This window comes from Gavia stellata, chromosome 2 (genome assembly GCF_030936135.1).
Source record: "Gavia stellata isolate bGavSte3 chromosome 2, bGavSte3.hap2, whole genome shotgun sequence".
Taxonomy (NCBI): Eukaryota; Metazoa; Chordata; class Aves; order Gaviiformes; family Gaviidae; genus Gavia; species Gavia stellata.
The window spans coordinates 50647532-50668790 of NC_082595.1; the positions used below are offsets into that span (position 1 = coordinate 50647532).

Below are 21259 nucleotides of genomic sequence, written 5' to 3' on the forward strand. Positions count from 1 at the left end.
AAAAAGGCAAGGGGAACTGAGACAAGGGCATGCCTGGCAAACTCACACTAGACTTCGTGACGTTGGTTGTGGCAAAAGTATTTTCATTTGTCCTTGAGCCCAGACCTGGGTCCTAGAAGGGGTTCTCTGTGGTACCCATGTTTCCATAAATAAGAAAAATGGTCCAGTCCTAGCAATTTCCAATCAGTTTCTCTTGTGAGTAACTACTGGAATTTACATAAATACTTCTTTCTCTGCCAGAGCCCTTTTTGGGGCATTAGCAAGAAAAACTGCTCTGGTAGCCTGCTGAACTGTGAAGCATCAGGGTACCACAGGGCAGACTTCCCCTGGGACCATCCTGGCAATAGCTCCCTTTCCTTTTGTATCAGGTATTAGACTTTACTGAAACCAGGAATGTACACCTCAACCTATTATCAAGTGCTGACACTGCTAGAGCTGATGGTGAGGCAGTTGAGAAGGAGCTGAGAGGACTAGAGGTAGATGCAAGGTGCACAAGATGCAGGTCTGTAGACATGAGACTTAATTAGCTTCCTTTGTGGAATGACTTGTTCGCTTACCTGACTTGTGCTGTTAGGAGTTGGAAGTGGCCGGGATTACCAGAAGGAGCACAAATGTCATAGAAATTAATGAGCTGTCCTGCAATGCATGAACTTCACCAGAACTCCAGTAGAAACTAGACGGGCTTAACTAACACCTCTAGTTTTCTGGCAACACATCTTTTCCCCTCTTCGTTCTTTCATGTACACAATGGAGGCGAAAGAAACCTGAACAGGTATCCTGGTTTCCAGGTTTGTTGTTCAAATCAACTCACAAGCATGTTCTCCCACCATGATTATCCAGGGGTCCTGGACACACAGTTAAGCAGAGCAGTGGGATCTCCTATGGGAAGCTCAGCAGCCCCCTGGCTAGTGCTGTGCTTGTCTCACGTGGTGGCAGGTCTAAATACCCATCTGCTGTTACTAACAGAGTTGTACAATCTGTGAAGCTGTGGTAAGCAGGGACTGTGCCAGGTATAGCCAAACTGTGCTCGGCTAGATCGGAGCAGCCCTGAGCTGGGGTGGCACAGGCAGTGCCCATGCGGTGGCACCGACCTTGGGGAGAGCCACCTGCCTCCTGCAGCCCTGCCTGCACCACTCGAGTTTGGGCAGGAATGTGTCCGTGCTGGTCTTTGCTGAGATTTCCCAAACTCCGGCTTGTTTTTCTGCTGTGACCTGGGCTTGCCTTGAATTGCATTACTACAGCAGTGCCATGCCTGAATCATTTGCAGGTCTGGCAGGCAATGCCTTTCTTCGTCTGCAGCGGAGTGGTGACTTCTCCATGACTTCTCTGCCGGTGGTGTAAGGCAGAATTGCTCAGTGCTGGCAGCTCTCTTGCCTTTGATGTTGTGAGACTTCCCGGGCAGGCTGATTGCATCTCCCGGTGTCAGCTTTCTGCCACTCTGGGGAATTCCCAGGTTTTGTGCAAGACTTTCACTTTTAAAGCCCCCTGCCTTTGCTTGCCCCTGTCCTCCTCTTGGGTGACTTCCAGACACCAGAGATGGGGCTTCCTAAAGCCCGTGTCTCTGCTGTGCTTTTGGTGCTGTTTGCTCTGGAGGCCTGTGCCCCGGACGGCTACGTCGCAGCCGTCTATGAGCACAGCGTGGTCTTGTCAAAGGATGCTGAAGTGCCGGTTTCTCCTGAGGAGGCCTTGATGCTGAGGGACAAAAATATGGCAATTTTGGAAGCGGCCATCAAAGAAGCAGCCAGACAGGTATTATGACAGAGTTAAAGACATTCATTTTGGTAAACACTGACCATTTATTAATTTTCTTAATGGTGTTTTTGGGTTTGTATTTTGGTACCAGGGTGCCCATATCATTGTGATTCCTGAAGACGGCATTTATGGCTGGGTCTTCACAAGGGAAACAATATACCCTTATCTTGAGGATATCCCAGACCCACAGGTGGACTGGATTCCATGTGCTGATCCTGGAAGGTATCATCCCTCCTATGCATGGGGTAATGGTCCGATGGGCAAGAGGGCTACCTTTAGGAGTGGTTGTTGATAGTTTTAAATGTCTTGGAACAACTGCTGTGAAATGAAGGCAGGTTAGGCATCACGTAGTTGCCATAAATAGCTTCAGACAACTTACTTCATTTTTCTCTGTTGCTTTTTCTCACTATAATTCTTCTGATTTTAGTTAGTATTATTTAAAAGTAAACAAAATCTTACAGAATCTACATTTCAGTAATGTATTCCATGCATGTTGTAGAAAATGTTTAAGATACAGGAATATTAGGAATATTTTTGAATAAAATAACAGCTACTACTGAAAGGATAAACTGCGCAATTTCAAATTTATATTTTTGAATCATGACATGGTAGCCTTTTTGTTCTGTTATTTTCCTTAATAAATTGCATCATTTTTTGAAGCTGCAATATTTGGTGAAAGATGACAAAACACACCGTAGAAGAAACAAATCCTAAGTTACCTCAGCACAGCAGCCAATTTGAGAGCTGAAGCAGAATGGCTGAGATTAGCCCATGTGTCAGTGTAACATCAACGCTGTGCCACACGCCGGCAGCAGAAGGGAGACTTGAAGGTGCGAAGATTTGCTTTCACTGCAAGGAAACCCCTGTGTTCCTCACTTAGTTAATGTGAGGTGAAGCCAGAGTTTCAGCACACTAAGCTTTGAAGCACAAAACCACTGCCTTCTGTGGCATAACAGAAAACAACTGTCTCATATTAGATTTGACTAACTTAAACCTATCATTCTTGTGATCTGTAGTCTTAGTGTTGGCATTTAAACCGATTGACTTGTTTTGATGCTTTATTTCCTTTCTTCCTTCCCTGCTGTTTAGGTTTGCTCCCTCACCCGTGCTGGAAAGACTGAGCTGTCTGGCGAGAAATAACTCCATCTATGTGGTTGCGAATACGGGAGACAAGAAGCCGTGTAATTCCAGTGATTCAAGGTGCCCAAGTGATGGTCGCTATCAGTATAATACCAACGTTGTCTTTGACTCAGAAGGGAAATTGGTGGCTCGTTATCACAAGGTAACGGGATTTTACAATGTTCGGGAAGTGCATGATCCTCGGTTGATTAAATATGTGAAACAGAAGCTGCTTCCCAGGCTTAAATGTATTTGTACATAGAGTCATTATAGAGCAGGTGTCAGAGGGCAGGTGAAAGCCACTACCTTAAGATGTCTTCATTCCTGCTATTCTAAATTTAATAGCAAGTAATTAATTTAAATTAATTAAAACTCAATAAGCCCTCTACTTTTACTGCTTCTCAATAGGAAGTGACACATGAGACACTAAAACATTCATGTCCTAAACTCTTGCTAACTAAATACAAATCCCCTTCATTGGTATAAATCAGAACCATGGATATTTGTGCTTGACTCATCTTGCAGTGGTATGAATTCTCCTTTTCAAAATTAAGATATAGCATGCTCACAAAACATATTCTCCATTACTTGTATTTAAGTGAATGAGTATTTTATTCAAAATTAGTCTGATTTAAATGGTTTGATTTCTTTTCTAATCTTTTTTTTCCTCCATTCTTTCTTTTCCATGAACAGTACAACCTTTTTGTGACAGAGAAACAGTTTAATTACCCCAAGGATCCAGAATTTGTGACTTTCAACACATCCTTTGGCTACTTTGGCATTTTCACTCTACCATGACCCAGCTGTGGTCTTGGCAAGCAGATTTCAGGTTGACACCATTCTGTTCCCAACTGCTTGGGGTAACACTCTCCCACTGTTGTCAGCGGTCCAGTTTTACTCAGCATGGGCGATGGGAATGGGCGTCAATTTTCTTTCAGCAAATACACGCAACTCCACTTTAGATATGACAGGTAATGTGATATTGCTCTAATTGATCTTGTTCATGTTGGCAACATTTATATCTATGTAGCGCAGTTGACCTAACCAGAAATTCCCATCAGCTTTAGGCATGCATGCGCATGTCGACAGGATTAGGACAAGAGAACTTGTACCGATAAAAAGGAAATCAAAATGTGATATGTAAGAACTCAGAAATTCTTAAGTTGCCTAGAACACCTTTAGTTGTTTGTTAAGTGATCAGTCCTGAGAGTTTATGCATGTGATTCTTCATCTTCTGACCCTGGACCAAACTTTTGTCATGTGAAGGACCAAACCTTTTTTTTCTCCACTAGGTGGAAACCTAACTCAGAGAAATGTTCTTGTGAGTCCTGCAAACATTGCTTCTGGGCTGGAGACCTTGTGACAAGTTTTATTTGCAGGCTCTGTTTTCACTGTATATTTTTCCTAAGCAGATGCTGGAAGTCAAGCACAAGTTTTGTGGGCCTGTGCTTGCAGAAGTGAGAGAAACTGGTGTTGCTGAAATGTAGCCCTAAACTTTGCCTAAAATCTGCCTAAAAGCAGATATGAGCCATTCCTTTAGTTCTCAGTCATTGATGACCCTATGTCATACAACTCATATTCTTTATGGGTAGGTTTTACTCTGGGCTTTAAAGATTTATGAGAGCTTGCATAAAGATGTGACTTTTGGTAATATCTTTTCCTTACAGAATTTTTTTGACTTGGTAGCGCTGCCATTCATTTTAACCAGAAATACTGTTTTCTAATGCAGCTAAACTCAATGAGGAACATATAGCTTCAGCCACTTAAATCATATATAATGGCATATAATTAGCATAGTAATCTTGTCACTTACAATACATGAAACATCAGAGTTTGGCCTACTTTCCATTGATTGCAAAATGCATTAGGTTAGGATTGTAGTCTGTGAAGACTTAATTTAGTTTCAAAACAATCTGGTAAACATTAGAATAAAATTTAGCACCTGTTTAATTAGTGAAGACTGCTTAGTTGTCCCATACACTTGCTTTCAGATTAAAGGCTTTCTGGTGTTATGTGTTTGCAGGGAGTGGTATTTATGCCCCAGACGGTCCAAGAGCATATTATTACAATACAGAAACGGAAAATGGTCACCTTTTGGTGACAGAACTGAGTTCATGCCCACGTCTCTCTCCTGACTACCCTGCTGCTGTTAACTGGAAGTTGTATGCCAGCAGGATCAAACACCTTCCGTCAAACAACTGCTATTTCAGTGGGGTCATTTACCATGATCTCTTCTTCACGGAGCTCACTGAACCCGAGGGAAATCATGCCATTTGCCAGCAGGACCTCTGTTGCCATCTGAGTTACAAGATGGCAGAGAAGCAGTAAGATGACATTTATGTTCTGGGTGCCTTTGATGGGCACACATTGTTGAAGGAGAGTATTATTTGCAGGTAAAGGTTTTCTGTTCTTATTTGGACAGTGGGACGGCTGCAATACTCTCTTTGCAGCCCATTTGCATTTGTCTCTTTTTTGATTGAGGGGGTTTAAGAGGAGGCATTTTTTAGGCCCCTCTGAAAACATTGGTTTTCTTCATGATGCATTTTGACTTCATTAGGGATGTTGATCCTGCTTTTCTCTCTATGTTACAGATGATGAAAGTGAAGATCCTGAGTTGACCCTGTGCTGTAACACTTCAAGGAGGTTTCCATATATGTGTACAAAAGGGAGAGAAGATTGTAGAGTTCTCCCTGTCTTCATAGGGATGCTCTTGTCACAACAAAAAGCTGTTTTCTGCTCAGTGCTTTTTTTAATGTGCTATATCTTTATATCTTTTCTCTATATCTTTAGAGTATTCCTACTAGAGTAGGCAAGTAAGTATGGCTTCAGTTTTTTAGGAAACTCTGCCAGAGCTGAACTAACTTCCCTAGGTCACAAACTATGCCACATCTATGACTAAATGCATATGCATTATGCATGAAGGCACACATAACTTATAAACACACGTGTGTACACACAGACATAACGCTTTGCTGTGGTGCTGGCAAAGAAACGTCTTTTACAAAGTTTCACGTGCCACCCACGGATCCTCTTGGCCTAAATAAAGGAATAGATGTATTGGATCATTTCTTCATCATGACAGTTTTTCTTACAATCAAATCCAGCCCTTGATTGTTGAGAGCTTGGCAGTATTTCACCTTTCTGTATCCTCCTCCCCACAGATATGCACGCTGCTCAAGAGCAAGAGCACAGACCTGAACACATGCGGGCAGCTGGTGGAGGCGGCTCAGACCAAGTTTGAGATGCTCTCCCTCAGTGGCACCTTTGGCACCAACTACGTCTTTCCAGAAGTCTTGTACAGCGGGGTGCAGCTGGCTCCTGGGGAGTTTGAGGTAATGGGAAACCCTTGTGAGTTGTCAGACTTGTAACACAAATGGTCAAAAAGCGACTACAAGACACAGAAGCAACTTGGTAGTTATCAGTGTCCTGTATTTCAGTAACTGGCTTGAGTTCACAGAATCACTAAGGTTGGAAAAAACCTGTAAGATCATCAAGTCCAACCATCAACCAAAAACCACTACCATGCCCATTAAACCATGTCCAAGGCAGCTTTACTTCTGCCTGATTTTCCTGGTTGCATTCATACAGCAGGTCCATTTTGCCGATTCCCTTGTTCCCTGTCCCCCCAGATCCCCTAGAACAAGATCTTGCTCAAGACAGAAGTGTAGTTTTTACCACATCTCTCAACTAGGTCAACATTAATGAACATACTATTTTATGTTTGTTATACAATAGTACTGCTTTGCTGATGTTCCTGTTTATTTTACTTTTCCATAACTAGGTGCTAACTGAGGGACGTCTGATAAGTCGGACTAGTACATCAAAGCTAGTTTTGAGTGTAACACTCTTTGGGAGGTGGTATGAAAAGGACCCTCCACACACACAGCAAGCTTCACCATGATTTCACTGCAGACACTTTAAGATCTCATCTGCTTGTTTCTGTAATGCTAATTAATTGTAATTACTCATAATGTTAATGTTAATTAATGTTAATACCTATAATTGGAATGGCATTCTATTTCTCAAATTGCCTTATCTAACAGCATAGTCATTGCACATTGATTTGTTGACTTGATTTTGCAGCAAAAATAAATTACTCTGCTGGGCAGTTTTATACGTGTTTTTGTATGATAGCATTGATTGTTACCGGCTTGACCTTGACACTGGGGACAATAGGAAAGAAATTCCTCTGACTTTAGTGATGTAGGATTCAGGCACATAGCAGTGGGTTGTGGCCCAATAACAACCAATTTTTAATTCTTTGAAATTTTTGGTGGAGTATTAGAAGTCATTTCCACAACATTGTTCTGCTGCATCTCTGAACATACACTTTTCTAAACCAGAGATTAACAGAACCTTTGAAGGCTGATGGTTGAACTTTTATCATTTACTTTGAAAAAGAAAACAAGCCTCGAAATACTGTTGTTTCAAAAACAGTTATTCAACTCAGCACACAGTGTAACGTGTTATCATGCCGTGCCCTAACTTACAGTTGGAGGAGTCTACTTGAATCTTTCTGGCTACAGTTTTAGGGTGTGGAAAATTTCCTTTCCACAAAACTATTGATAACTGTGTCGCCTTTTTCAAGTAGTCAGGTGGGTCCATATCAAAAATTCTCAAAATGAACAATTTTGCAGGTGCATATCTGAATTCCTGTGAAATGGTTGCTCATGCTGGTGCGAGGGAGAGTCAGGACTGTGCAGGCACGTGTTCGGAAAGGCTAGTGAGCAGCTTGAACAGATTGAACGCACTGGCACATGTGCGGGTGCAGATCCTGCAGACTACTTTCTAAGCAAGTGGACTGGATTACTTTGCGTGGCGCAGCTAAGCTTTCTATGTTTGGTTAATTCTGTTGTTTGTTCTGCAGGTTTGTTTTGAAATGAAAACATTGTTCACATTTAATCGGACCAACATCACAAAAAAAAAGACTTGCAGGATTCAAAATACATTGGTTTTGAGCAAAATAAACTTTGTAAAAACAAGACTTTAGTCTGTAAATGACACTCTACTTGTTTGTGGAGAAAAAGTACTGTATCTCTTTTATATCTGCGCCCTAGGACATGGTGTCCGGTTACAGCAAAGCAACATATCTCTGTGCTATTGCTAAAAATGAGCAGCTTCTGATTTCCTCACCCCGCCCGCAAGTCCTCATTGCTTTGCAGTGATTGCATGGTTGCAGGTGTGACCCTTCACACAGGCTCCTCCACAGCAAGATTAACCCTTTAAATAAGGAGTAGTCTTCCACGCAGCCTCTCGTAGCACAAGAAAAGGAGCAGGACCATGATCTGAAGACGGACTACCTCTACAGCTAAGCTGATTTAGCATCAAATCGGATCCTGTTTCACAAAAGTGAGTCCTCAGATAACCGCCGTCAGTAGCAGAGACGGAGAGGGTGCGGTAGAGGGGTGAGGAGAATGGACTGGGAGGATGGAGGTGTGAAGGGTAGAGGGAGCTCTAGGATAAACTCCCTCTTACATTGCCCACAACCATGTATAGCCTGGACCGCTGTAGTTTCGTTGAGTTTTATTCAGTGGGTTGGTTTGTTCAACCGGAGTTAGTTCCTTGTTCCTGCATGAGCTCCCAGCTCTGCAGGCAGTAGGTGGTGGTGCCTGCTGGTACAGAGGTAGACAGGGATGCCTCCATCCCACGGTACTGAGAAACCCCCCTGTCCTGGCCCTGTGACTTGAACTTTGCAGGGCAGTGCCCCAGCCCCTGCACTGGTAACTTTTTCTGCTCTGCCCTGCCAGGGTAGTCACCTTTCTGGGCTGACTGTTGTCCTAGCTGTTGCTAAACAAGGGAGCATTTACTGCTTCCTCCTTCAGACTTCTGATTGTGGTTAATGTGACTCAAGCCATATTTCATTTCATAAGAAAAAGAGGTGGGGGAAAAAAGGCTTCCAAGCTGCATTACTTCAGTTATCACCGAAATCTCTATTGCAGCCTCTTAAAGGCTCATATTTAAGGCTTCTGAATGAGTATGCTGTATCTAGCAATGTATGTAGAGAAGTACTTAGAGATGAATGTTACCAGATGCAAATCAATGTTCCTAATGGTCGAAACCCTTGGTCAGCGCTACTCTTGCAGGGAACTCTCTGGTGCTTGCATTCACCCACATTTCTGTCTTTTCTGAGACAGGTCTACAATGACAGTCTGCTGTAGCTGTGGGCAGGCAGCCGCTTCTGCTTCCCACCACTCAGAAAACTTTTTCCAAATGAGAATACTGCAACTACTAGAAAGTAAAAAAATGGAAAATGTCATAGCAAAAAACACATTTGAACTGAATTGAAGTAAAAGGTTAAAAATTAAGGGTTCTTGATAACAGCATGTTCCTGGGGACAGGAAAGATGAGCAGAGGAGCAGGCATGGCACTGTGCCTGGTGAGCTCCCCTGCCCTTCTGCTTCAGGTAAGTGGCAGCCAGGCAATAAGGTACTCGATTAATGGCCTGGCTGGTGGCTTACCTGCCTGATTTCAGAGGAAAACATTCCCTCCAGATGCAAATTTTCTGGTGGAAGGCTGTTGGAAAGTGATGTACAGCTAAACAGAAGCGACTGGGAGAGCCACTGGGATAAATGCAAGGGACAGTGCTGTCGCTGGCACGTTAAATGTATTACGTCTAACTTCAGTGAGATGCTGTGTAATGATTTTGGTCTAAAGAAACTCTGGGAAGCAAACTGCACATAATGGCACATACCACAGGAACTGGGGAATATGAAGACACTGGAATAAAGCAAACAGTTCTTAAAGCCCTCAATTTTGCCTGTCAAACATCACAGAAGACTAGCTCCGGGGGTGACACATCCACCTTTCACCTGGATATCAGAGTTGAGCCAACATAGATAGTGAAAGTTTATTGCAATCAACAACAGAAAAAAAGTATAACAAAAATTGGACCGTTCTTTCTAGCCATGTGTTTAATAACATGTTTTACTATTGCCACAATTACTCTTGGCATTGCCCAGTTTTTTAGCCTCGCTGAGTTGCAACATCCTTACTGTGTACTGTTATGCTTTCGCATATGTCACCAGTGACCTTTGATTCCAAGGTGATGCTTTAACAGATCAGCACTTCCTCCCTCCTTCAAAGTTAAACTTTGCCCCTCTTTTATATCTGTGTGCCTTTTGCACTGTCCGTGACTCAGAGCATTCTAGGAGCTGCGAGGCACCAGCCATGCTCCCTTCCCAGCCTCTCCTGCACGCTGCGGTGTTTGCACTCACAGTCCTTCAGGCCCTTGCCTCCGACACCTTCATTGCAGCCGTCTATGAGCACGCGGTCATCCTGCCAGATGTGACTGATGACCCCGTTTCTCCCAGTGATGCTTTGGCCCTGATGAACAAAAACATGGATGTCTTGGAAGGGGCCATCAAGGAAGCCGCCCAGCAGGTACTAGGTGTATTGTGAGCGTTGTTAACCAGTGTTTTCTTTTCCTGCTGACCCTCCTGGTTATCTGTTGATGGGTGAATTCTTAATGGAGCCTGTTGTGACAGGGCGCCCACATCATTGTGACTCCTGAAGACGGCATTTACGGCTGGCGTTTCACAAGAGAATCCATCTACCCCTACCTGGAGGATATCCCTGATCCGGCGGTGAACTGGATTCCCTGCACCGACCCCACAAGGTGATTTCTTCTGCAGTGATTTATGTGATTTCAAACTAGTGTCTCATGGAGTCACGAGCTGCTCCCAATAAATGCCTAAGAACTGCTAATGCTTTTGACATGAGGTTAAGTTTCAATTCAAGTTGCATGTGAAGGTAAGTTACATGATAAAATATATAGCATGTCCGTGACTAATTGACTAGGGAACCCTGTTAAAAAAATTGGATTTTGAATTATACACTTTAGAGAGAAATTCAAACCATGTACAGAATTCGGGTTGTTAAATGTAGAGGAAACTTCTTTTTTTTTTTCCTTTGGAAAAGCTTTGATGCCAGAATATGCTGCTTCTCATTCTGTTTTCAGTATTTTCACACTATTTTGAATAGAACTGATTGGAAATTCCTAACACTAGTTTTTATTTGCTTTGTTGGTTTGTTTGTTTTTTTACAAATGCTATGTTCATATGTAGAAAATATAGCATGCATAAAAGCACACATACCATTTTTGTGGACAGCCAAGCAATAGTTCCTGAGCAGCTAATAATGGAGGTGATGAGCTCAGTAGTCAGTCCAAATCTCTGAGTGATACAAACCCAGAAAGTTTTAATTTTAGTTTTTCACAGTTAAGATAAAGTCCGAATTGCTAGAGTCTCTGTGCTGTGGAACATGGTCTGTCATTCAAATGTCATGTTCCAGCAGGCACATGATAACCTATAGCTGAGCACTGGACTTCAGATCCATACAGCATGAAATAAGTGCTCCGCCATGGAACTACAGCTGTGGTCTGCCTTTCTCACTGCTGCTTTCTGCACCGTCTCGGTGATGAAGTGCTAAGACCATAATATTACATCTGTGACGATGTAATTCCTCAACGGTCCTGAGAGGAAGATTCACAACGGGGAGAAGTGCAGGATGTGCAACTTTTTACTGAGACATAAGTAGCTAAAATATACAGTCTTTCAGTGAATGTGGGGTGTGGGGTGGCAGCATATCTAAGCAGGTCTTTATTCCCGTTCTTCACACAGTTAGTTTTTGTGAAGGTGATCTGTGTGTCTCTTCACTGTTCTAAATCAGGTTTTTCATTAGTGCCTTGTAGGAATATAACGCCTGCCATCACAGTCTGGCATGCCCTATTCTTTGGTGCTATATATGTATCTTGCATGATGGTCCTCCTGTATGGCCCATGCACACCTTGCAAAAGCATATGCATTGCCACTTTACAGAGGGGGATGTCTGCTCTCTTTCTGGCCTGATGCAGGTGCTTCAGAGGTGCTGCCAGTTTATGGCACTGGCCTGTCACAGCTTGAAAGGAATATCCCACATCTGTTCATGCCATGTCTAGAGGACTGTGTGCTCCTGTCCGTTCCATAGCTCCTTGGTGTGTTGAGGGCCCAGAGCTACGGTCCTCAGGTGCTGCTGTGCCAGATGCTAAGATACTCTCCTGTGCAACACCAAGTTAGTCTCTTCTTCTGCCCAGCGATTCATCTCCTGCCCTTTCCCAGCTCTAGGATTATCCGTTTGCTGCAGAACATGTTCTGGGTGCCGAGGGACGCTGGCAGGCAGCCCGAGGGCAGCATGTCCCTCTGGACACTGATGGGAGGTCTCCAGGACCTGCCCCAAGGTGTGGGAAGCAACCTGAGGGAGTGCTGCAGCCACCCTGCTATCTGCATGCCCTGCCATGACTGCAGGGTCAGAGGTGCTGCCGGCATGCCCTCAGCACTCCAGTGATGGACGCCACTGACAGCACAGATTTTCTTAGTCTTTTTTTCTAAAATACATTAGATTTGCTCCTGCTCCAGTGCAGGAACGACTCAGCTGCATGGCCAGGAATAACTCCATCTACGTGGTTGCAAACATCGGGGACAAGAAGCCATGTAACTCCAGTGATCCCAGCTGCCCCAGTGATGGTCGCTATCAGTACAACACCGATGTCGTTTTTGACCGGGAGGGGAAACTGGTGGCTCGTTACCACAAGGTAAAGTGGCCTTGGAAAATCAGGAGCTATTTTTCCACTACTTCCAGAATGTCTCCATTTGGCAAGAGAATTAAATGCCAGTCATTGTCCCATGACAGATTTTTCTTCTCTTTATAATTTAAAAGAATTATCTCTGTTGCTGTGAAGTGTTGACTCCAAATTTGCGTTTGCTGTCATGTTTCTCAAAACAGACTAGAACAAAAAATGATTCCTCAGGTCCAATTTAGTGGCGTATGTTTTTGGTTGACTTCCTCAGTTTGTTAACTCCCTATTACTGGAAACCCTGCTGCTTGAGAAGCTTTACTTTTCAATGCCAGCTTTTCACCAGACTAACCCTTCATGTTCCAGGATTTTAAAATGTTCATCTGCATCTCATCTTACATGAATAGTCTGGTTTAAGGAAGACAGGCCCTTTCCTATCGTGTTTTGGGTTTTTTTCTGATCATGTTTCAGCACAGTTTTTGCATAATGGGAATTATCTGGACAAACCCATGCTGGGTGTAAAAAGAGATGAGGGCATTGAAATTCCAGTTGCTTTTACTTTGTTTTTTCTCTTTTTTTTTTAACCAAGTACCTGGGTTTCTGAAAACAGGTTGAATACAATGCTATTTCTGCCTAATTTTTGTCTGGATGTGCTTTGGACAATCCATCAGAAATCCAGAAGAAGAGAGAAAAGAGGGGAAAGCAGGAAAGGTCTAAAGAAAGCCTGAAATCCAGAATGGGTAGGGCAGACTGTGCAATGGTTTAACAGAAGTGGAGGTCAGAAAGAACTGTCACAGTTGTTTGCCTGATGGCCTCTGTGCACTCAGCCGGGGAATGCCCTGTGAAGCACAGTACCGTCCCTCAGGTGAGACCGCACCTCGAACACTGTGTTCAGTGTTGGGCCCCTCACTACAAGAAGGCCATTGAGGTGCTGGAGTGTGTCCAGAGAAGGGCGATGAAGCTGGTGAGGGGTCTGGAGCACAAGTCTTATGAGGAGTGGCTGAGGGAACTGGGGTTGTTTAGCCTGGAGAAGAGGAGGCTGAGGGGAGACCTTATTGCTCTCTACAGTTACCTGAAAGGAAGTTGCAGAGAGGTGGGTGTTGGTCTCTTCTCCCAAGTGACGAGTGACAGGACAAGAGGAAATGGCCTCAAGTTGCACCAGGGGAGGTTCAGGCTAGATATTAGGAAAAATTTCTTTACAGAGAGAGTGAAGCATTGGAACAGGCTGCCCAGGGAAGCGGTGGAGTCACCATCCCTGGAGGTGTTCAAGGAACGTGTGGACATGACATTGTGGGACATGGTTTAGTGGGCATGGTGGTGTTGGGTTGATGGTTGGACTTGATGATCTTACAGGTCTTTTCCAACCTTCATGATTCTGTGATTTTGTGATTCTGTGAAACATTCGTACCAAATCAAAGTATCTTCTTTCTCATGTGCCTACCTGCAAGGTTCATCAAAGTTGTTTGGGGGTCGTGTGCTGGATAGCATGTCAGTGTGGCTAGAATGAAGTCAGTTGTTTATTTAATGCATTTTGGTCCCAGTATTTCACCTGGTTCTTTGGAGATTATGCCAAGACATTTGTTTGTGAGCAAACTGGGTGAGGTGGACACTGATACTGTGGAGGCTGGTTCCCTCTGCATCAGCCTGGCATGGTCCAGGCACTGAGTTACAAGCTCAGTAAACTTGAACCTACTTTTCAGCTCGGTGGCATGTGTTTATTGTCCAGGCCACCTGGAGATTACAGGACTCTTTTAGTAAAGGTGAATGTGAAGGAAGAATGAAAACATTGGAAAGCTGAGAATGTCGCAAACTTGGATTTTTCTGTTGGCTGAGATCATCTGCCTTTCCCACATCACCACCACCCTTGTTTTCTTCTCCGCCCTGCAGTCTCCCTGTACTGTCTTGTGCTTCCTGCTGTTGCTGTGTGCTCCAAGCCCTTCTGTGCATCTCCACACCAAGGTTACCAATCCTGTCTCCTGGCACCAGATCCTCTGTGCTCCTCTTCATTATTATTTCTCTTCCGTGTGTCTTTCAGGTCACCAGAATTATAAACTAGGTGGGGAGACCGGAGAGATTATTTTTATGGGAGTTGCAGGTGGCTGACACCAACAGACCTGCAGATAGATGGTTGCTTTCCTAGCTAGATGCCAGGGGATTTGGTGTCTCCTCATGTCCACCTTTTGGGCACTACAGTGATCATACAATTTTAGCCTGACTTCCTAGATGTGAAGGCTTCAGGCACAGGTTGAAAAACTTCTCTCGTCATTCTGAAAAATTTCAGGGAATTATTCCAGGATATTGCAGTAAGTGTCTTTAACTGGTTTCTCTTTTTTCCTTCCCCTACAGTATAATCTCTTTATGTCAGAAACTCAGTTTAATTACCCTAAAGAGCCAGAAGCCATCACCTTTGAGACCCCCTTTGGGAAGTTTGGCATTTTCACGTGCTTCGACATCCTTTTCCGGGAGCCTGCCGTGGTCCTGGTGAGCGAGTTACAGGTGGACACCGTGCTCTTCCCGACAGCTTGGATGAACGTCCTGCCGTTTCTGACTGCGGTTGAGTTTCACTCTGCCTGGGCTATGGGCATGGGTGTCAACTTCCTAGCTGCCAATACCCATTATACCAACTTGTCTATGACAGGTAACTAATTCTCACTGTCTGAAAAATCTTTATAGCCATGAATCTTTATTCCCTGTTCTGCAAGGTGATTTTGCAGAGGAATATAATATATTTATTTGTAAGGTGAAAAGTCTAGTCACCAAATCTTAAACCTGACAACCCCTGTCCCTACCGGTGCTATACAAAGCACAGCAAAACTTGTGGTGTTTTCTTTTCTTCTTCCTGGCTTCTTAGGATTTTCCTTTCTTTCTTTTAACACCTCTAAAGAAGTAGCAAGTTACTGCTGCTTCTATATGAGTAGAAGCTTCTGAAACTTAGGTTCTTTTCCTCTCAACTTGTAAGTCTGCAACTGAATGCCGAACGATAAATATACTTGTAAACCCAACACATGGCTCCATTTATTATGGCCAAATGAAAGACTTATTTGTAACTGTATTTAACACAGTTGTGGAAAAGTGTTAAAAACAATTTTTCAGACCTGTTGCAGTAATGCTGCTAAGAAGTCTGCATTTTCTTTTAAGAGTGTAGCACTGATTTTCTAGAGCTTAACTTATGGGATAGCATATTTCAGCTGGACCAGTATCTTCACTGAGCTGTGAAACCACAGTCTTGCCTTGGGGCTTCTCATTTGTAATGCCTGACACGCTACTGCTCTTGTCCATTTTATGTGGCTCTTCAGCAGTGATGGGTATGACAGGTCTTCTTTGATTTCCCTCTGTCAGTTGTCACTCGTCAGGTGTGAATTCCCCACGTGGGAAGGAGTTCTCAGCCGGTGTAAACGGGCCTGGACACCTGCTATCACCTTCTGTGTTCACCAGGACAGGCCTGTAATACTTGCCTGTGTTGTGTTTTGGATGGTCTCAATCACTAGGTGGTCCTTTTACATCAATTACCAAGAATAAAAGAATTCTCAAGCAACTCTGTTGCATACAGGAGGAAAGAGAACCGTCGAGGCCATAAATACAACCATAACATAACATCCTCTGCCTTTGTCTACACTGAGCAGACCTCACCCAGGGAAATAAATGCTATTCTTTGCCAAAGCATGAGCTCTATGTACTGAGTTGCTAATGGTCACCTTTGGTGACACTAAAATTTCTGTAATATTTATGAAATAGTGGATAAGCTAGCAATAGGGACAATTAAAAGGACAATATGAAATTTTTTATTCTTTTTGGACTGACTATTGTGCTCTCCTCAGGGAGTGGTATTTATGCACCAGACAGAGCCAGAACATACTACTACAATATGAAAACTGAGGATGGTCACCTCCTTGTTGCTGAACTACATTCACACCCTCGCCTTTCTCCTGCCTCCCCGCCTGCTGTCAGCTGGAGATCATATGCTTCAAGTGTCAAAAGATTCTCACCGAATGACCATGATTTTGGAGGACTCATCTTCCATGACTGGTTTACTTTCACTGAGCTCACTAAGCCTGAGGGGAATCTCACCGTTTGCCAGAAGGACCTCTGCTGTCACCTGAACTACAAGATGGCAGGGAAACGAGAAGATGAAGTTTATGTGCTAGGTGCTTTTGATGGGCTTCATGTTGTTGAAGGACAATACTACCTGCAGGTAACAATTCTTTGGACGGGGAGTACTTATTTTAGGAAGCTGCTTTACAGGGAGAAACCTTCAGTTCTGTGGGGGAAAAAGACAATTGCTTTCTTGTATGCTGGAATCCTGGTGTCCTATTTATTAGCAATGGGAAGTAGTTGCTAAGACATCCAAGCCTGCTTACCTTTAAATCCAACAAATGCAGTGGAGAGGTCTCTAAACCTCTTTTAAGTTCCCAGAGTATGCTCACTATTTTTTTAGGTGTGCACTATTGACTAAATTTAGGTCCTCTTTTGTGACTATCTGCAGTAAGTGTTCTGAATCTCCTGTGTAATCTTCATCAAACAGTTGCTGTTAAAAAAATCAGTTGATCATATCTATCTTTACGAGACGCTCTAAGTCACAGAGATGTTAATTTTTTGTCATTACTCAAATCGTAGCAATGAAGTTTACTGAAATGGCGTATGACTTTTACTGGAAATGTCCACTCTTCCTCTTTTTTAATTAAATGTTTGGGAAGACAGTGAGTTACATCCTGGTTGAATTTGCTTAAAGCCATATTAAAAAAAATTCTTTGCCTTCATAAGTTATTGTGCCAGCAAATTATTCTGTTTTTAGTTACTTACTTCCGTCTGTCAACACGGCCTTTGCATATCAGCTGGTACAGACTCCAGGATATGGGGGGAAGTCTTAGCCAGCAAACAGCTCATCTAATACATTTAAGAAGGTGGCTTGAATAAATTCAGTTCTTGGTGAGCTCGCTTGGAAAATTTATTTCAGTGATTGTGGAAGCTGCCAGATGGTCTCTACCAGTACTGAATTTTTTAGAAAAGACAGAGATTTCTACTCTTCCTTTTTCCCTCAGTATTTTTTTCATTTCCTCAGAACATACTGAGAGAATTTTATTCTTTATTTCTCTGCTTATTTGCATTTCAACACAAAACCATATTTGCTGATGAATAATACTTCTGATGTTTACAAATACGCTGCTTCTATCCCCCAGTATCTCACACAAATAGAAAAACTCCTCCATCACCTGTCAGCAAAAGCAGCCAGCATCCTTTGAATATCTTCACAGGAGTGCTAGCCCTGTTTCGTATTTCTTCATGATGTCCATAAACATTTATCAGCTGGATAATTAAATTAACTCTAAGGACAAAAGGAAAACATTGCCATTCCTACTTTCCTCTGTGTGCTGCAACTACTAACACAAAACTGCCACAGCGGATGCTAACTTCATCACCTTCACGTATATTCACCAGGATTTGGATGGAGAACATCAAATTCAGATTTCCCATGGACTACCAGGCCATTTAATGAATTGTCGTTAGCAACATGTACAAATACCAGCAAGAGGACCTGTGTGTACAGTTGTACAATGTACCCATGAGGAAGACTTTGTTTCATTTGCCTAAAATTTCCATTCACAAACTCATCTTTCTAAGACATGTGGGAAAGGAATCTTCAAACAAGAGAACTGGCAATTGGAAAAATTAGTGGAAGTGAAAGGCTTGGGCTTCAGGTATGAAATAAGGTGCTCTGGCAGCACTTACATCAGAAACTCATTATTTCTAACTACTAGGGCAATGCAGTTCTGGACTACCCCCAACCAGATCAAGGGGTGAAAAAATAAGCTACAACTGGAAAGGAATTGCTTAAAGATTATGAAAGAGATCCTGTGATGTTCACCTGCTCTGACGCACACTAGCTGTGATGACACAAGGCTTTCCTACCAGCGTGTTTCTGTCTTGCTAAATATGTTATCTTCTCCTCCCTGCAGATATGCACACTGCTCAAGTGCAAGAGCACAGATCCGAACACATGCGGGCAGCCGGTGGAGACAGCTCAGACCAAGTTTGAGATGTTCTCCCTCAGCGGCACGTTTGGCACTAACTACGTCTTTCCAGAAGTCTTGTACAGCGGGGTGCAGCTGGCCCCCGGGGAGTTCGAGGTAATGCGACACCCTGGAGCTGTGTCATGCTAGGTTCTCTGTGGGATAGTAATGCAATAAACTGTCTCAAAACAGCCAAAGTGAACTTGATCATAGTGAATAATCAGATCTATTGAACACCTTTTAATGAAGTCACTAGCTTCAGTAAGAGATATGGTCTGACATACCTTCTTCCTGTTTTGTCACATCTTTCTGAGCTCTTATCCTGTTCATACAGGTACTCCTCTAATCATGTCCTTCTCTTACCTTTTTCGATCAGGTATTGAATGATGGGCGCTTGATAAGTAAGACGAGGCCAACAAAACCAATCGTCACTGTAACGCTTTTTGGACGGTGGTATGAAAAGGATCATCTGAAACAAGACCCACAACCACCAGCCTTCCCATGATATTACCATAACTGAAGCTGTACGCTATTAATCTTAAGTCCAAATGAGATACAGCATTCTCTACTACAACAATCCCAATTATGTTTCTTATTTCCAGTTGCGCAAACTTCTTATCAATGTGCTTTGTTTAGTAATAATGCAGCAATATTGTTTTATTGTTACCATTTATTGAGAAGTATCTATTTCTATATCATAAGATTACTAATCTTTTATTAGTGCAAAACAGCAGTTGTGTTTCTCTCTCTGTTTTCTGGATTTTTATTTTTCTAGCCCTCAGAAAACCCATATTGTAGGTCAGAGGATACATTCTTATTAAAATAGCATTGCATATTTTGTAATTGCAGGTTATTATGAGACCAGTAAATAAAACAGTGAAAGATGTGATTTGTGGCAGGTCTACACAAAAAAGCTCAATAATGCTTTGTCTGTGATATACAACTACTTATGCTGACCTATGCAAGTCTGCCCTTTTACCTCACTTTTACACATTTTTTTTCCTATTTGTGTTGCTTTGGTTTATGCCATCGGTGCATATCGTGTGGCACATGGTAGCACAGAATAGCACATCATGGAGGCTGAACAAGAACTCCGATCAAAGAGCCAACCCTTAAACAAAACCTGCCACTGCTTCTTGGTCAGAACTCAACATGAATCATCATTTCTTTGAAATCTCTGTTGAACCGGAACTTGGAATTGAAACCTCAAAATATTCTGCTTGCTGGTTCTGAACAACAGCTTGTCAGCACCTGCTGGCTGCACTGGATGCTATTCAGTGCTGAAACTGTTTGCACCCAGTAAAGAGGTCACCGAGTGACCTGGTATCATAGAGCAGCTCCTCCCTCCCATCTTCTCTATTTCTGTCTGGTCACATAACGCCAACACATATGAAATAAGCCTTGTCCTTTGCTCCTTCATGATAATGCTGGGTGGTGCTGCCTTGCAAATTCATTTACTGTAGGAATTAGGTGGTTTAGATTTCTACTTAAGACCAGCTACTGCTGGTGAGAAGGCACTGTTTACAACTTTGCTTCCTCTTCTCTCCCAGCGACCTGTGCTTTGTTGCTGCTGCTGGACCCTAGTGACCTTCCTTCAGCGTATCAGTGTATAAAGATGTGCATGTTCTGTGGCTGTGTCTTTAACAGTGGCCAGCGATCTCTATTAGGCTAATTTCTCCTTCCTTTTCCCCACCGTTCCTGGTCTCAGCATGGTGCTCTCAAGGTCCTCAGTCACTACACTTCGGTTATGGAGCTGGTGAGATGTTGGGAGTGCAAATACTACCCAAACTCCAGCACTGATTATCATTGCCATGCACCATATGACCTTTTCTGTTTTCAAATGTAAATAGAAACTCAGATGTGACATAGCATAGTGTCATGCTTAACATACGACATGTTTATCAAAATCCCCAGACAATGTACTCTGACTCGTGGAAGCTCAACATCAGTGCTGCCAGAGCCACGCTCTCTTAAAACCTTGTTCACTGTTGGAGTCAGTTACTGTCTGACCACAGACTGATCTCAGTCCAGCAGGGGATTATCCAGTGTGACCTTCTTCCTATGGGTACAAACTCAGTGCAGACACTGTACTTGTCCCTCAGGAACCTAGTGGGTGATACTCCAACTCTCTCCCGGGGAAAGGATCTGGATTTAACGGAGGCTATGGCACTCAAAAAGGTCTTACCTTGCAGTGCAGAAGGAATTCAGCAGGAGCATGTGGCCAGGATTTAGTTTGAGGCCATTGTTATCTGGCTTAGGTATATTTGTACATTGAATATTTTCCTACAGAAGACTGGCATAAGTGATCACGGCACTAAATTTTTTTTGCTACAAAGATTACATAACATTTGTAATTGTGAAATGTGTTACTGTGTGAAGTGAGTCAAGCATACAGAAAGTAATCCTATGCAAGTCTACCCGTTACTGACATAACAACTCACTCTGTATAAAGACAAGGCTGCCTGTAACCACTGACAACAATAAACACCAGGGAAGTACAGCAAAAAAGCCTTTCATTAGCTGACAGCTGAATCAGAACCAAAGAAGGTAAGAAACTTGGGCAAGCAGATACAAGGGATTTTTGGGAACATGCAGCTTTAGCTTCAAGATTTCTGATCACTTTCTGATGGGGTGATCTGTAGACATAAGACAGCAGGTTGCAATAGGCAAAATTTAGAAATTGTGGCTCCTATTCATGATGCTTTCCAACAGAGACCTTTGGGGACCTGAGATCTTCAAAGCTCAGCTCCTGAGCGGTGTGATGATGGGTTTGCACAAACAAACAGCCCGCCTGGCAGCCCCTCGCGATGTGGAGCAGCCCCCAAAGGCC

General features: G+C 43.2%; 2 protein-coding genes across 2 annotated transcripts; both read left to right on the forward strand.

The window, feature by feature from the left end:
- The first annotated feature begins 1536 nt into the window (after positions 1-1536).
- LOC104263034 (pantetheinase-like) lies at positions 1537-6772 on the forward strand. The gene is given in 9 exon segments (XM_009819599.2): positions 1537-1749; positions 1844-1974; positions 2842-3034; positions 3565-3659; positions 3661-3842; positions 4895-5230; positions 5233-5264; positions 6033-6203; positions 6653-6772. Coding segments are annotated over 9 exon segments (1473 nt in total).
- Positions 6773-10038: 3266 nt separating this feature from the next.
- On the forward strand, positions 10039-18934 carry LOC104263031 (pantetheinase). Its single transcript, XM_009819595.2, has 7 exons — positions 10039-10251; positions 10356-10486; positions 12247-12439; positions 14768-15059; positions 16240-16613; positions 18376-18546; positions 18806-18934. The coding sequence occupies exons 1-7, from the start codon at positions 10039-10041 to the stop codon at positions 18932-18934; spliced, it is 1503 nt and encodes a 500-aa protein (XP_009817897.1).
- Positions 18935-21259: the final 2325 nt, after the last annotated feature.

What these genes read in the sequence shown, in the direction of transcription:
- LOC104263031 (XM_009819595.2), top strand. Translation starts at nt 10,039, where the DNA reads ATGCTCCCTTCCCAGCCTCTCCTGCACGCTGCGGTGTTTGCACTCACA. An exon ending in TACCAACTTGTCTATGACAG is followed by an intron (nt 15,060 to 16,239) that starts GTAACTAATTCT and finishes TGCTCTCCTCAG; the next exon opens with GGAGTGGTATTTATGCACCA. An exon ending in AAGGACAATACTACCTGCAG is followed by an intron (nt 16,614 to 18,375) that starts GTAACAATTCTT and finishes TCCTCCCTGCAG; the next exon opens with ATATGCACACTGCTCAAGTG.